This window comes from Equus quagga, chromosome 3 (assembly GCF_021613505.1).
Source record: "Equus quagga isolate Etosha38 chromosome 3, UCLA_HA_Equagga_1.0, whole genome shotgun sequence".
NCBI classification, from domain to species: domain Eukaryota; kingdom Metazoa; phylum Chordata; class Mammalia; order Perissodactyla; family Equidae; genus Equus; species Equus quagga.
This window is the reverse complement of record NC_060269.1, coordinates 122064094-122081591: the sequence shown is the minus strand read 5'-3', so window position 1 is coordinate 122081591 and position 17498 is coordinate 122064094. Positions and strand designations below refer to the sequence as shown.

Here is a 17498-nt window from a genome sequence, read left to right as displayed (position 1 = left end):
AGCACAGACTTGTTTTAGCCTCAGGGAGAGGATTGACAATAATCAGCCTAAAACATTTGACTGTGTGTAGTGCACCTCAGTGATTCCTTTGTCTGTCATGACAGGGATGCCATTCCCAAGGCATCCACGGGTGTCAGTTCTCATTTTAAGCATTAATGTTAATCTCCATTTATTTTTTTCTCGTCAGCTCTCAGGGACTCCAGTCACATTTTTCAAGCCATCCTTATTCAGAGTATTTTATTTTTTTCCCAGAAGTGGTGACTAGTGTTGTATTGTTTCTGAAAACAAGAATGGCACTTCTAATATTGAAGCCTTCTAATGGCCTGTTTAAGTAACTTCCGAATTAAGAGAAGCTTTTAATGCTAGGAAGATTCCGTTTTGGTAGAATGGCTACAAGAAAGAGTAATTCAGCTACTCAGCTAATTATCATCTTGTCCACTTTGGACCCTTCTGCATTGTCTATCTCGTAAACCTATAAGGGTATTTTTTTTTTTAATCTTTTATTGAACTCTACCAGTGGCAATGTATTTTTATTAGTGGAACAGTAAAACTCACTGAAGGATCCAGTAAAAGGAAACTATCGGTTTAGCCTACATCCTAGGACAAAATCCAAGTTAAGGAAGATTTTAGAATCTTTCCATTTTTCCATCTTTTCTCTTTCCGTAAGCAAATCAAACACCAAGAGCCAAAAACATTGCTATCCATTGGATTTTTTATGTTCCTAACACATTTGATAACACAAAATAGTCTTCCCCTTTTGTTGCATGAATCAGTTAGATTCAGAATGTTACAAGAACATAGTCTTGCAACATGTTATACGTGGTGGTGTAGGGGGGAGAAAAGTCCTAACAATGTATGCAATGATCAGTTCAGAACAATCTATGGGAATTCCATAACAGGAGAGATACCAGAAGGAGCAGGACAAGCTGAAAGAAGAATGGGAAAAGGCCCAAAAGGAGGTGGAAGAGGAAGAACGCAGATACTATGAGGAGGTAGGAAATTCCTAAGAAGGCGTTTGATCTCGTAGTCCTAATTCCTCAAACTCTATCAACGGTTTTTGTGTCTGTGCTGTGTGCACGCATGTGGCTGTGTCTGATTCTTTTTACTCACAGCGAAGCCCATCAACCTCTTTAAAAGAGTCACATCCTACAGGCTCCAAAAGACCACAATTCCCCCAAATTTAGTTTGTGGTTCGGGTGTGCAGAGTCATGGTGAAGGGAGACAATATAATCGTATCTGTTCTTTAGTCCAAGTCACATTCTTGATTTTTCTTGATTTATCTGAGAGAGATGAAAGTATCAATTTATTTGTTTGTGTGTTTGTTTGAGGCAAGCATTTGTAATAGTAGTGAATTAATTTTATGAGTATAATTTTGATATCGAGGCTAAGTGAATTCTTACCACTGCATTCACTATATAGTCCTAAAAAGATTTGGAAAGGCAGAGAACTTTGTTTTGTCTCTTTTTTTTAGATGAAAAAGTGAGACCACATTAGAGAATTTGAAGGGAGCTACATTTTATGTGTTTCCTAAAATTTGTTTATGATTAAAATTTTTGTCAATTTTATCTTCAACAACAATTTTTGTGCGTAATCTGATCCCTAATAGCATTTCTAATTAGGCTTCTTGAATCACACTAACTAATTAATTTGCAAAGACTTTGTTTTTCTAAATAGAATGCTAATTTCTAAATCATTGCCCATAGAGAGTGTTATCTGATTACATGCTTTCAGAAAATAAGACTTTTTTTTTAATGCTCTGCATGTTTGTACATAATTCTGATGGGTTTTTTTCTAAAGTTCCTTAATGAAATTTTTTTCTTGAATAGATAGGATTTTTCCTTTTTTTCCCTTTCATTAATTTCTGTCCTTCCCATTAGGAGCGCAAGATAATTGAAGACACTGTGGTTCCATTTACTATTTCTTCAAATTCTGCAGACCAGTTGTCTACATCCTCCTCCATGACTGAAGCCAGTGGGACAGTGGTAAGACCATAGATTAAAAGCAATTTGTGAAATAAATAAACCTAAATAGAAGTACAAAACCACAAGGCCAAGTTTTCCACCAGTTTAAATCCAGGACTGGCTATTTCCTTAGAATCACGTCGGCTCCTATGTGCCCATTGTACCCCATGGTACTGTCACTACCATGACCAAACCCTAGAGTCATTTTCTGAGGAGCAGTAAAGTCATTACTCAGGCCAGATCTGCCCCCACAGGCTGGCAACCAATGTCTTTCTGTACTGGCTGACAAAATCTCAATTAATGGAGCCATATGCAGGAGTGTCCTTCTTACTGCCCATCATTCATTCATTCAACAGACATCTATTCCTCTCTGCCAAACCAAACATTCCTTTGCTCTGGATGGTAGCAGCAGGATGCCAACAGTCTGCTCTCCACTAGCCTCCACAAAAATTGTTTCTAAACAGCTCTTAAAATGCCACATGAAATTTACATGTGTCTTTGAGGGCCAGATAGAACCCAGAAAGGCTGGTCTACCTCTGTATTCCAATTAAGGTCATGGAGGTACTGGGCAGAAATCCTACCAAGACCTGGATAGTCCATAGTCTGCATAAACACTAGACACTAGACAGCCATTTGCCCTGAAATGAGCAGTCCTATGACTTTGTTTTACTTTGAAAAGTGGGTTTTCTAACCAAATCCTTTTTATGATAGCTTTTGAGAGAGATCTAGATAACATGTTTATTCCAATAATTGGAAATCAGTTGCTATTAATTTGGATGACCATCCTTTAAATTCTAGGCTTTGCGATTGAAAAATGCTTCAAATATCCCATGGCCAGAGATAAGTGTTGTCCAGTGTGTTTAAAATGTATATTTAAGATTATCCTTGTTTTCTCTATTAGAATAAGATGGACTTGGAAAACTGTCGAGAGGAAGAAGAGACAAGACAGAAGAAACCATTCCAGGAGGACAACAATGATTTATTGCTTAAGACTAGAGAAGGTGATCCAGTGGAGGAAAAGGGCAGGTATGAAGCATACCAGGCTGCCTGTCAAAATTCGCAAAGCTGGGCTCTGCCCGTTCACTCTGAGGAAGAATACCTATTGCTAATGCAAATCATATTCAGCTTTGAAACGATCATTCCAGTAATATGTTACATACTGCTCGAACACATTCTAATAGCTCTGGAAGTCCGTGTCCTTATGCTATTGAATATAAATAGCCTTATTTTTAAGCCTTTAAATAGACTTATTTTTAAATAAAGAAAAGGTGAAACTTTTTTTTTTAAGTAAGAGGAGACAGTATAGATTATCACAGGAGCATGTTGTCAATTCAAAGCACCAAACCTGAAATGGTTAATGTAGCTGGAGGGATAGAGGTTGAAATGAGGTCCCACCCACTGTGGTTTTCCTGTGGACCTGAGCTTTGTCATTAGTATCCTCTGAGCTGTGAGAAGCCACATTTACTGTGGGTGATAATATAAAAGATAACCAACAAATTGATTGATTGTGGGTAATCACCTCACCCATGGGTCCCAGTATGTTCCGAGGGAGATCAGAACAGTGCACCCAGAAATCCCTGCAGCATTCAGAGCTGGCTCAGACAGGAGCAGAATCTGGTTGTAGCTATGGGGTGTGGTGGGTTTATTTATGCCACCCCACACCTAACCTAGAAGGGACCGGCAGAAACCTAGGAGGCTAGCAGTGCTCTGCCATGAGCAAGTTCTTTATGACTCTGAGATATGGATAGGTATTGATAAGCGTGCATGCTGTACTAGGCTGTGCGCACGCATGCATGTGGGCGCACACACACACATGCCATCCTCAGAGGGACCCAAAGACACAAAAGGCTATCTAAGTGTCATTTTCAAAGACTGGCCAATTTGAAAGGTTATCTGGGAGCTGAGCTTTTCTATGGGATTTGCTCTAGAATTCTCCTCTGCTCATCAGCTAAAAGACTGGGTAAATTGTAGGCTATTGAAGCTCAGGGCCCAGGTCCAGATTCTGCAAAGCCCTTGGAATAGGACATCTGTTTCCAATTAACACTGTTTAAAGGGACTTTCCAGTTTTATGAAATGAAAGCCACTAGTCAGGAGTATTTGAATAATGCTGGTAAAATTTTGTGTGAATTTTTGCTAGTTCTCCAGACAGGGCCTGTTGTCATCAGAGACGATTTATGATCTCCATCTCTCCTTTCTTTGCACACAGAAGCTACTGAAAAGCCAGTGAATTACCACAGGCTGCCAAAGTCCCGTGTGGCCCAAATGATTTCTACAAGTCCTCTCCTCTGAAAATCTGGGAGATTCCAGTTGGCTCTGGCAGCCCTTGAAATTATTAGAATGAAGAGCTTTGTGGGCAGGGAGATGGGGAAAACAAGGGAAATGATAGTTTCTCAAGCTTGTTAAATTGATGGATAATGAAAATGTGTAGCATTTTACAGTATTTTAAATCCATTTTAAATCTAGTTTAAGACAAAAAGAATAAATAAACATTTAGTTAGCCCCGTTTCTTTTTTCATATTGTAATTGGTGCTTCCATGCCCTGAGGGATAAGATCAATCAGTTTAGTTCAGTTGCTTTTATCTCTGTTCTGAAATATATTTGTTTATTTTAACAGCCTAACTCAAGGGGCCTTGACTCATTCTGAGAACCCCGGATCAAAAGGAATCCATCAGGGTGATCAGTGGGATGCAGAAGCTGGGTCCCCACCCTGTGGGGTGAACCCACAGCTAGCTCAGGGTAAGAATGGAGAAGACCAACCCCAATGTTTAAATTATTAGAAGACCCCACACATCGTCTGGACAGATATGACCTCTGCTAGCTGCAAGCTTCTTTTCTAGCTTGTGCTGAACAGAACAATGAGTAAACTGGGTTTATGCCAACTAGTAGCTTATGCTGAACAGTTCAGTGACCCAACTCCACTACTATGTGCCCAGAGTCTTCAGGAAATCCCTGTGAGACGTCAGCAGGCATCAGCACTTTAAAGAAAGGTGACTTCTAAGCAGTAAGGTCACGTTACTGAGCACTAAGTTTATGTTCTTTCCTTGGCCTCAGATCCATCCCAGAATCAGCCGGTATCAAACCCACCGATGCACATTCTAGAAGATGTGAAGCCAAAAACTCTCCCATTGGATAAAAGCATTAACCATCAGATTGAGTCTCCAAGTGAAAGGCGGAAGTGAGTAGCCAAATGAGATGGATGTGGAATTCTTTTTTTTTTTTTTAATTTAGTGACTAAGAAGGGAGAAAAATGAGAAAGTGTGAGTTGGCAAGATGTTAGCAGCATTTTTGTGCTTTCACTCCATTGGACTTCATTGACAAGGTAGCAAATACTTATGGAAGATTGGACAATCTTCCCAGCAAGTAAATATTTACTCTGAATTTATCAATTTGAAAAAGGCGTAATAATGTTTTTACCCACAAATCTAAAAATTGGAGAGAATTTGCAGGTCTATTGTACTAGCAGTTTATTTAAGTGAGTTAAGTTGTCTCAGAGCCTATTGACAAATGTTTTTTCAAGGAAAAAAAATATGTTTCTCCCATTATCATTCTCTCCCTTAACATAGCTACCCCAGGCTATATTCTAATTTTGTAAGAAATATATTTTTTTACAATAATAATAGTTTCTATCATTTTTGAAGTATTTCAGTATAATAGGCACTGCACTGAAGAGTTTACATATCTCTCCTCTTCTTTTCATACATTAACTCGCTTAGCTCTCCCAGTAACTTTATTGGGTTATTGTTCCCTTTTTACAGGCGAGGAAATTGAGGCTCAGGGAAATTAAATAACTTATCCAAAGTACTTGACTGGTTAAGTAGTAGAGGAATTCAAAATGAACCCACAGTTCCATGATAACATCGTATTTGAGCCAGAGATCCCTCGTAATCAGTTTTAAAAATATAACATTCACTATATTTTAACCAATGATTCTACTTGGAACCAGACCACCTGGATTCAAATTTTGACTCTGCCGCATAGAACTTTGAGCAGGATACTTAATCTTTCTCTGCTTTAGTTTCCTCATGTATCAAATGGGAGTAATAGTAGTACTACCTCACAGGCTTTTATGCCTGGCAAATAATAAGTACTATATAGTGCAGGTGATGGTGGTGATAATGACGATGATGGTGATGATGATGATGATAACTTGTTTTATAAGTTCATCTTTCTACTTATTTTTCTTGTTATGTTTTTTCTCAAAACAGTGTTTGAACCCCTTTTCTCTTACATCTATCCAATTTTGTTTCTGTATGTCTAGATGACACTCAGAATCAACAGAAGCTAAAATCACAGAGAAGTAATCATTATTATTGTTTATTGCAGTGTGATTCAACCTCTTTTTTTTAAGGCCATGGTACTGATACTTTAGGGTATCACATGAAAACGTGCTATTGTGGAGAAGACAAGCTCTGCCTGAGAAGGGAGGTTCGGATGGGCAGGCGGCTCAGGGAGTTATTTTAAAAGCAGCTGGAAGACAGATGGACTCATGCTCTGTTCACTTCTATGTTGGCGTTTCTCTTTTCCTTGTTTTTTTCTGTGTTCTATCCCTTTCTGTACAAATGAAATTAACTTGTATAAGCCAGAGCCAACAACTGACAGCTTAATCACAGGCAGGGCTCATGTGCAACCGACAGCACCTGTAAAACCATTCTGGTAGCTTCTGACTGGGGACCATTCTGCTTTGGAAATGCCATGACACAGTGGTTATTAAATGTTTGGAACATCACACCTAATCACATGTTCCCACGATGAATTTATTGATAGGGGTGGAAGCCACCTCACTGAAAAATGCCAACTTTAAGCTCTGCCCTTTATTTCTGGGCTCTTTAAGAGCTTTTCCCCATGTCCCTACTCATCTCTCTCCTCCCATCCAGTCCATAATTTTTATATCCAACTCCAAATGCAGTTTTAACTAAGCAAAGACCGTGACAGAAATAGAGATTAGAAAAATATTCTGTCTTTTCTGTTCAACAATGCCAGCCTGGTTTTGACATTATGCAGCCAATGCATGTATGATCTTTGCTACATGGAATTACTGTTTTTTGTCCTTTATAAAAAATTACACTAGGGCACTCTGTGGCCTTTTATTTGGTTGTCAAGGAAGTTTTTTTTCTTATTTAAAATGTCTTTTCTTGTGGGATCGGCCTTCTCTTTACCTGTCATAATTTTTGGCTCCTCTACCGTATTACAGGAAAAGCCCTCGAGAGAACTTCCAGGCGGGCCACTTGTCCCCCTGTTCTCACACCCCTCCTGGCCAGTCACCAACCAGGTACAAGAGGTTATCCAGCCTTTCTGAGGCTGCTTTGTTTTGACTAGAGCCTGCCAAGCATAATTTCAATCAAATCAGTGCTTGCCAAATGATTTTGAGGGATTTGCCCTTCCACATCTTTTCCAACACATGTACATAGGCAGGAGGAAGGAACCCAGTCCCCACCCGCCTGCAGCCCACGATAGAAAAAGCCAAGTGTGTGATGTTGGCGTGGCTGTGGCCATCAGGCTTTAATTACATTGTGTGGAACCTGCAATCTAATAATAAAATCCACCAGACAATTGCTGGGCTCCCAAGTCGGCGCCTTTCGCTGCAAGACGACCCACTCCTTGCAGGCAAGATCCGCTGATGGCTCTTACAGAGACCCAGGCAGGGGCTAAGAAATGAAACTTCATCCTTCTCTTTTATCCTACTCAAGCACTCTAATGATTGCTTCTCAATGTTAATTGGGCCCCATGATATTCTTAAAAGCTGCCTGAGTTCCTATTCACTGGACATACAAATTACTGAGTACTCAGAGGTTTTCTTTGATTTAGAAATTCCATTTAACTACTGGATGAGAGGGAAATCCTAATAAATAGGGTTTGCTCAGGGTGACTCTTCTGCTTATCTCTTATCTTCCTTTCTGTTTCTGCTGTCCCTCTGTACCCTACTGGCTTGTGAGTGATGTTGCATATTTTAAAATGTCTTGTGTAATCCAAAAGCTTTCCAGACTATAGGCGTCACTGCAGTCTGATCTTAGTTGTGGGAAAGCTGCCTTGGAGGACAGCCATCAAATTCTGTCACCTGCTGTCAGTCTGCTGGGTTTGGTTCTAGTCCATTGGTGGACACTGTACTACGGGCTGCATGGGTACAGAGATGGGGCAGACACAGCCGTCAGTGGGCTTACAACTCAGAGAGGATGGGGTGTGCCCAGATCATAGTCACAGAGTGTTTACACTGCAAGAGGTAGTAGAGAGAATCTAATCCAATCCTCTCATTTTAAAGGTGAAAGGGAAACCCAAAGTGAGTTCTTTACACCAGATCGCAGCAGACCTTGGTGACAGAGCAGGGGTTGGGCCGCACATCTGCCTGGGACCTGTTGGGCTGTATCACAATTGCCTCTCTATTTTTAAACAAAAAAAATTCTTTCTTAATAAGTAAATAAAAATGCCCTACCTAGTGGGCAGATTACCAATTATAGAAAATTTCAAAGCAACATTGAAACCTTAGGAAAGCTAAATTTGACTATCTTTTAGGACTTATGAAAATATATGGTAAATACATTTAATTATTTCAAGACATTTGATCACTGTGGTTGAATAGATTACAACACAAACTTCTTGTGACAAATAACTAAAACATACGCACATACACACACCAAATTCCTTACTACAATGGAGGCCTATTGTATTTAGCAGTTGTTGCAACTTCTATATAATGTTTTATTTCCTGCTCATTGTCAGTTCAGTGATTATCATTTCATTCATGATATATAAACATTTTAAAAATTCATGTTTTCATTTTTTGCATGAGGCTGTATGTTTGTGCGTTTGACAAACTATTCTAAAAGGAACATTCTATTAATATGTATATATATTGACGCCTAGGTCTATAAGTGGGAAGAAACTGTGCTCTTCCTGTGGGCTTCCTTTGGGGAAAGGAGCTGCAATGATCATCGAGACCCTCAATCTCTATTTTCACATCCAGTGCTTTAGGGTATGTATTCATCACTCTTCTCTCTAAGTACAATTTCAGGATGTCTTTTGGCAAGGTTCTGGGAAATATGTCCTGGAAATCCCGACGGCCTTTGCTTCTGAGGCCTCTCCCCTCTAGGTTGTGTCGAGGTGTGCATGGAGCCCATCCTCCAGGATGAGACTCTCCTATCACACATCCCTCTGAGATGTTGGGTTGGAAGAACCAAACCAAATTTGTACGCTGCGTCTTTATGAAACAGTTTTTGTTGCTAAAGAACATATACTCGAGCGGGAAGCCAGGAATGCCACCGTGGGAGGACAATGATACTTCTGAATCTTTTAAGGCCATATGGATTTATTTGGAATGTGACATCTTTACTGCTTCTTAAACTCTTGTGATTTAATGTCAAAGGTTTTTAGTCTTTGACCCAGTGGAAGATTTTCTGTCAATTAGGTGGTTAAAGCAAGTTTCAAAATCGTAGGTCTCTGCATGAATATGTCTGTAATCCCAGATTGAATATCACTCCCTCCGAAAAGCTGCCCAGACCAAGTGACTTGCCTTTGTTGCAGGTCCTTACAGAACCTTTCACAGTCCTTATCTCTCATTGTTGAATTGTTTAATTATCATCTCCTCTAAAAGCTGTCCGCTCCATAAGGGCAGGGACCGGACCGTGATTCTGGTCCCCGATCTCCTGCCAATAAGTAGGTGAGCTAACCACTTAGATCCGATTTATTATAAAATTTACAAGTTGGACTATATCAGCATTTCCTTTTTTTCCATGCATGGACACATTTCAAATTAAGATACAATTTTTGAAGCTAAACCCCCTAGCTCTGAATAAGAGTCATGTCTTTCTCTTCATAACTCTAGCATACTTTCTTTTTCCTTCTTGGTTTTTGTTCTGTTTCTTGTTGGTAGCTCCCTCAACTATAAAGTAAACTTGCATGGCCTTAAAATAACTCCTCTACCTGTAAGCTGATCAAGTGAAATTATTGATTTAATCATATCTGTAATCAAACAAGTTTTTTGGAAAGCAGCACTTATCATGGGCAAAACAATAGGGATACTTAATTAGACTCAATTTATTAATATTCTCATTGTAAAATTAACCTAGATAATGTATATCCTAAATTGTCTAAGAGGTTTTTGAGGCTCAAGGAATATAATTTTAAAATTTCATGGTAATGCCAAGACAGTATGTTCCAGCATGACAGTTTGTTCTCAGAAACTTTACCAGAACTCAAAGTAATGGAGGCGGCAAAGAGTCTTTGCAGATTGTCAAGGGATAGGAGCCTTGCCTTCTTAGCTGTCAAGGCCTTTCTTCTCTCTAATAATTCACTTCCTGGAGCTGACCTGATGCTTTAAGGTACATCACTTCTTAGATTTATCCCCTACACTTGTGATGAAGATGCAGCTTGTAACATAATTTAGATGAAGTCTTCCTTTGCCCAGGTGACCTTAGAGCATGAGTCTGGGCTGGCCCTGTTCTCTTGAGCTGGGTACTGATTCCCTTGCAGGAGGCTGGCATCTGAACCAGCCCACCACTGCCACCTTCTCTGGTACAACCAGGACAGTGTGTCCCATAGTCTCCTTCTGCACTCAGGTTGACTTGGCTGAAAGGAGTTCCATTCCCAGTGGATTTGTTACCCTGGGTATCACTGCCTTTAATGTGGAAATATGAGTTGGAATACCTATTTCCTAGTAATTCTGATCTGGTAGAACTTGCCGACAATGCTAGAAAGCATTTAAAGATTATTCACAGACAAATTTCAGTTGATAATCTTTTGGCCATGTGTTTATTTAAAACCACTAGGATTTAATCTATTTAAAATGGTTCTTCGTCTTGACTTACAAATGCTGTATTAGAGAGGTTAACAGCATAGTTTTGGGGATCAACTCAACACCACTTCCCAACTTCACAACCTTGGACAAGTCAGTTAACTTCTCCGAACCAGTGTCCTCTGTGAAATGCAAGGAGTTAGGATAAAATGCTAAAGGTACATTGTTGCTATAAGTCAACCCTTGGTGCAGCATCTAACACCATAGATGTTCAACAAATGTGGAGGTCGTGGAAGTGATTGTTGTGCTATGCATGTAAACAGTAACTAAGCGTTATACAGAGACGATTCCTTATGCACCTTATAACTTCTGTTCTTTCTGCCCTATAGTGTGGAATTTGTAAAGGACAGCTTGGAGATGCAGTCAGTGGGACGGACGTTAGGATTCGAAATGGTCTTCTAAACTGTAATGATTGCTACATGCGATCCAGAAGTAAGTACTGGGGTGAAATACCTCAAGATGAGTGAGTGCATTCGTATGCCTTTCGTAGGACCCAATTTAGGAATTCAGTTATTTCTCCCTATCAGTTGACACTCCCACCCTGAGGGAAAGATTTATTAGTATCTAGGTAAAAGAAATTGTAATGAAATAACCCCTTGTTTACCACTTGTTTCTTACTAGGAGCTACTGCTACAGTGTGGCCAAATTCTTTTTATCCTTAAGTGCAGGAATACACCAGCAGATAAAAACTGTAGACCAAGTCTGAGACATTGCCTGAACTCACCATAGAGATTTTGGTGAGGCAGAAGGAAGATATAAGATGTGTGAAACTCTATTCACTTGCTGAGGCATATCTTTAGAAGACCAGTACCATTTGAGGAATGGTTTAAGAGTGAAGAACGGCTCTCCATTGTTCATCAATTCAAGCACCAACTCCTCGATATTTACACGCCCTACTTTCAGGAGTTTCATGACATGATATGGATTTGTTCCAACTAAATTGAAAGTTCCTTGAGAGATCAAATGATGGGCTCTGCTTCTTGGTGAATCGCTTCCCTGCTCCAAAATTTCTTAGTATATAATCAGAGCTTAACAAGTGTGTGCTGCCTTAAACCTCCCTTGAGCAGCCTGCCCTCCAGTCTTGTTTCTGGGTCTCCTACCATAGAGGTTCGTGTTAGTTTTGGGGACACCAGGGGGTGCTGTTGCCCAGCTGCTGTTTAGAAAATCTGAAAATAGCCAGTGGCTAGCCTCTGAATCCTTCCTCACTTTCCATCCTAAGTATAGTCCTTCTGGTGAATAACCTAGACAGAGCAGACTCTTCTGTGCACATTCGTCAGTCAGAAACTCTTGGGAAAAAATGGGAGTGAAGATATGGAGTTTGAAATTCAAGAATGTCAAATAATAATATAAAGTATTAATATTTCTATTAAAATTATAATATTAAAAATATTTCTCAAAGTAAGTGAAGTAATATTTTACAGCTTTTTTAACATGGATTTCTAAATCTACAAGACTGAAGACTTTAAGAGTAAAAGTTGAAATCAATTTGTTTTATTGCTATAGATTTAGCAAATTCAGAGAAATATATGTGTATTTTAATAAAATGATGGGAACTAAAAATTAGATCAAACCCAGGTGGTTTTGATCTATGATAAACATTTGATTTGAGGTCAAAACTGTTGCAACTTAGAGCTTCTACCATCAAACTGGACTATTTATACCCTATATTACATATAATTTATATTTTTATATATATTTATATATTTATACCATGTATATATAATGTGTGTATATATGGTATAAATATATATATTATTGATATTGATTTTTATACTATGTATTAAATATATCAAATATGGTTTAAACAGTATACCATATATATCCCATAAGTATATACATACATACATACACAAATACATATATACATGTATAACATATAAGAACTATATATATTATTTAAACTGGATTTTGTTTGTTTTGTTTTTATACATTAGAAAGGAAAACTAAACCCTTTTTTCCCAGATTTCAAAGTGATTTTTCCTATCATCTTGTACAAATTATACTTTTTCCAGCCTCAGTGAACCAGCTGAATGTGAATCGTGGAACCAGAAGAGGGCACTGTTAGATTGAGGGACTGTCGAGCAGATTTGAAAAGTGCTGTAAATCAGAATTTCTTTCATAATTTAAAGTGCTTGAAGGATGCCAGCAGAGAACAAACCTGAACCCACCTCTGGGTGACAGTGACCTGTTTTCATACAGATTTTTATTTTAATTGAGAAGTTGGATGATTCATTGTCATTTCTTTTGGAAATTAGCTTTTCGGATCTAGGCCAGGAATTTTTCTCTTATATATACGAATATAAAGGGCATTAACTGCTTTTAATTCCAAATCTAAAGACAATAACTGAGGAGTTCCTGTAACAGTCTCATAAGATGAAAAATAAGAAAGTGATTTGGAGGTAGACTAGAGATGTGATTTTTTTCCTTTGTTTATTTTATATTTTTAATGCAATATTTTTACTAGGTTTTTTTTTTGGGGGGGGGAATACTAAGATACTAAGAAGAAAGCAAAAAAGCTCATTATCTCTCTGCCTAGATAACCCCTATAGAGATTCAAAAGAATAAAGAAATAAAAGTCAAATGATACAAGGTTAGAAAAATTGGATTGTTCAGAGACACCAAATTAAACATGAAAATCTCCAAAATTAACCACTATAATCACTCTCTAATAATTTCTTACGGAGACCTGCAGAATGTATGTTTGTATATGTGTACACACACACAGGTGTGTGTGTGTGATGCATGGACCTGCGTGTGTGTTGGTTTTTATTTCACAAAGGTAATCACAAAGTCACAATGATCCGTACTTAGTTTTTGTGGCTGTTATTTTTAACTTAGTGATATATCTTGGCAATTTTTCCATATAACATATTCTTTCTCCTCATTCTTTTTAATGGCTTTTTAGATAGTTACATATGATCCCATTGTATGGACTTACCATAATTTAAAACTAACTCTATGAATGGACACTTTTGTTGTTTCCCATTTCTTAATATTATTTTTTAAATGCTCCAATGAACATACTTGTATGTATATCCTGATGAACCTTTGAAAGCATTTCCATAGTGTGTAGATTCTGAGCAGTGAGACTGCTGAGTTAAAAGCCTTTTAAAATTTTCAGACTGCTTGGCTAATTATCTTCTGGAGGAGAGCGCTTTCCCTGCAAAGTGTATGAGAGCCCCTTTCTCTCCACGCCTGCGTCAGCTCTGGATAGCATCAAACTTTACAAATTTCCACTCTGCTAGGTAGAGGAGAACCTCATTGCTTTGATCTGTGTATCTTTAATTATAAGTGAGTTTGAACATCTTCTCATATGTTTATTCCTCATCTATATTTTTTTTTTCTATAAAGCGCTTCTCTATTCTTTACCTGTTGTTCTCTTGGCCCTTGATTTGTATGAGTTCTTTATAAATTAATTTTCCCTTTGTCTTATATTTGCTGTTTATTGTAGTTGTCATTGGTCTTTCCACTTTGTGATTTTTCTCATAGAAAAAATTTTCATTTTAGTAATTAAATACATCTTTTTTTTTCCTTTTTGGATTCAGTTTTATGTGTCCTACTTAGAGAAACTCTCACTATTCCAATGGCATAAATAAATTTGAGATTTCACGTAGAATTGTTTTTTGTTTTCTTTTTCACATGTACATATGTGATCATCAGGAATGCATGTTGAGGGAATAGCTCTCCAACGTTTTTTCCCCATTAGCCAATTGTGTGAATATCACTTAATGAATAGTCTCTTTTTTTCTCACTAATTTGCAATGCCAATTTTCTCTTAAGCTAAGTTCCCATATGTATTTGGGTCTATTTCTGGATATTTTATTATGTTTTATTCTCCAGTATTGAATAGTTTTAATTATTATGGCTTCATAATTTGTTTTAATATTGAGTAATAATGGCCACCTTCTCTCCCCATTATTTTTTCCAGATTCTCTTAACCCTTCTTCCATGTTTATTTTTCTAGATAAATGTTAATATCATTTTAGGATAAATTTTAATTAAGTCAACACACAACAAGAAGAATGACCAGCACATCTAAGAATACTGCTCATTTCTTTCTTGATGTCATAAGAAAAAAATATATACCTTAGGCATGAATAGGTGGAGGGGATAATAATTGGCTAGAGAAGTATCAATACACTCGAATTGGTTGAATATACCCCAGATGCAATAAAAGGGTCAGAATGGAAAGAAATGGCTAAAAATAATTTTTTCTTTCTTTTCTGGTTTGCTTTTGATCTGAGCTGAGAAGAGGGGAGATGGATAGATGTGAGGGGTGGTTAACATGATAAGCATTTGAAGTGAAACAAAATAATGTCAGTGTGGAATAATAAAACCTGAATATATAATCCTATTTTCTTCAAGTAACTAGTCACATTTAAATGAAATTTTTCCCTTGGAGGGGAAAAATAGCATAACAGCTTATTAAAATGCAATTCCTAAAAGCAATGTAAACAGTTTTTAAGTATGTATGTAAATGGGAATGGAAGTGCAAAACAAATTACCTGTCATGAATCAAGCCATCGTATGTTTAACTGGTACCATTTGTGCTTGGGTGCTGGATGACTGAGTCGTTATGTCCATTCCATCATTCACTCTCGTGACATGCTTTTAACGCAAACTCCCTAGGGTCTTTTCCAGTGTTGTGATTGCCTCATCACAACTCTAAAATGAAGGAGAAACTTTGTGAAGGTTCAGCAGGAAATATGGAACCCAAACAATCCTTTCTAGATAGGGTTTCCAGATGAAATACAAGATGCCCAGTTAAAATTTTTTTGCCCTGTTAAGTTTGAATTTCAGATAAACAATGAAATTTTGTTTGTATGTGTACATCTCAAATATTGCATGCTCAGGATTTAGCACAAGTATATCTCAAATATCACATGGAATAAATTTCATTTGTTGTTTACCTAAAATTCAAATTTTGCTGATTGTTCTATATTTTTATTTGCTAAATCTAGCAATCCTATTTCTAGATCATATGTCAAATTCCTCCTGTTGAAATATATTTATTTTTAGAGAAACCAAAACCTAAAGAAGCTGAGAGAAGAGATTATTTTCTTGCTTACTTTCCCCAGAAGACAAGGTAGAAAACTTGAATGGAGATTATTTGGTTTAGACCATTTGAAATCTGGAGGATTTCAACCAAATTTTACAGGGCGTATGAATCACTTGTGCGCCTTGTTAAGTTCTGGGGTGGGGCTCAAGAGTCTGCATTTCAACAAGCTGCAGGTGATACCAATACTGCTCCTCTTGGACCACACTTTGAATAGCTGGGTGGGACAAGCTTCCCCTCCCTAGAGGGAAGGGATTTGGCAGAGGTCATTGCTAATTTGGAAAATTTTTAAATATGTGAAGCAAGAAGCATTGACTACTTTAACGGAACATTGCTCTGATTTCTTTATCACAGGTGCTGGCCAACCCACAACGTTGTGACTTGGTTTTCAAGCTTCCAGATCACTCACCATTTCTTTATTGAGAGTGTCCTCTGGCAATCGTTTAACAAAATCCCAACTTCAGGGACTTCTCATTATTCATCATCTAATTTCTGAAAGGCTATTCTAAAAGATGGTATCTGTTCTTTTGTAGCACAGTGTTTGTTTTGTTTTTCCTGGTTTTTTTTTTTTTTTTTTGCATTTGCACAGTATATACAAAAGAATATTGAATTGTAATGGTCCTGAATAGTTCAAAAAAAGGTCTTAGCATGGTCAAACAGGCTTACGGTTTAAAAAGTGTTATTCTCTTCTTTGGGGATTAATGAGATAAATGATGCAATGAATCTGTTTTGTTTTAGTATTTCTAGGAATTAAACACTTTATGTTTACAGAATCGAGCCGCAGAAAGTGCAAGACATGCCAATTTGAGACGTGGTCTTCTAAGACAGGAGCATACAATTAATGCATTTCAGAAACTAAAAATCACACCATATAGCACTGAGCTATAACTTGTTTTTAATGCAAAGATGCTAGTCTGATAATATATACTGTAATCCTGAAACATTTGTGTTACTTACCTTTTGAAGTAGAAATCATACCAATAAATTATTGCACCGTTAGTATTAGATTTTGTGTACTTTGGAAGTTATGTCATTAATATAGGCTGGTCTGTCAAATAAAGAGAACCCTTGCAATATTGGCGAGACTTACACTCTGGGATGTTGCCCAAGGGTAGGAAGAAACCAGAGGGAAATATTTCAGTCATCATTTCCAAAGTTATTACCAAAATCTATGAGGAAGTTTCATCTTCAAAAGACTGGTGGGTTGATGATAGCCATGAGGGCTTCGTTTCTTGCTTCTCTTCAGGCTCTAGATTCAATAAGAGACTTAATATGAGGCACGTGGAAGCTCCCGTTGAGATAAGTCCATCATTAGGTGTGACCACTGCTCACCCTTGCCTACAAAGTTCTCCTTGAGGGCCTGAAGCACAGGTGTCTAAAGAAAAGTACTAAGTCCATCCTAATAGAATCCAAATGCAACAAGATGTGATACGCCACTGGTGTGTGATCAGCAAGAACCAACAGCTCACACTGTGCCCTGCCCACTCTAACAGATATCTGCTCTCCTTCATTCTCCTCCATCACCAACTCTGTACTATCAGGAACTCTGGACCTTGCTCGTGGAGAAGTTTAGAGAGGAACTCTTGTGGAGAACTGGTTTATTTTTTTGTCCTGTGTGATGAGTTTCAGCAGGCCAAGAAAGGAATCAAGTTACTAAAAAGCATCACATTTTAGATCTCCAGGCCGTTTTTTCTGT

General features: G+C 37.9%; 1 protein-coding gene across 2 annotated transcripts in view; it reads left to right on the top strand.

The window, feature by feature from the left end:
- The window catches only part of LOC124237075 (LIM and calponin homology domains-containing protein 1-like), a 309151-nt gene extending 292350 nt beyond the window's left edge, over positions 1 to 16801 (top strand). For both annotated transcript variants that reach the window (XM_046656322.1, XM_046656321.1), the window contains 9 exons: positions 900 to 992; positions 1878 to 1982; positions 2863 to 2987; positions 4576 to 4697; positions 5013 to 5136; positions 7153 to 7230; positions 8820 to 8928; positions 11076 to 11178; positions 16157 to 16801. In XM_046656322.1, coding sequence (XP_046512278.1) covers positions 900 to 992; positions 1878 to 1982; positions 2863 to 2987; positions 4576 to 4697; positions 5013 to 5136; positions 7153 to 7230; positions 8820 to 8928; positions 11076 to 11178; positions 16157 to 16182 — 885 coding nt within the window. In that variant the 3' untranslated portion in view covers positions 16183 to 16801. The remainder of the gene's footprint in view (positions 1 to 899; positions 993 to 1877; positions 1983 to 2862; positions 2988 to 4575; positions 4698 to 5012; positions 5137 to 7152; positions 7231 to 8819; positions 8929 to 11075; positions 11179 to 16156) is intronic.
- The last annotated feature ends 697 nt before the right edge of the window (positions 16802 to 17498 follow it).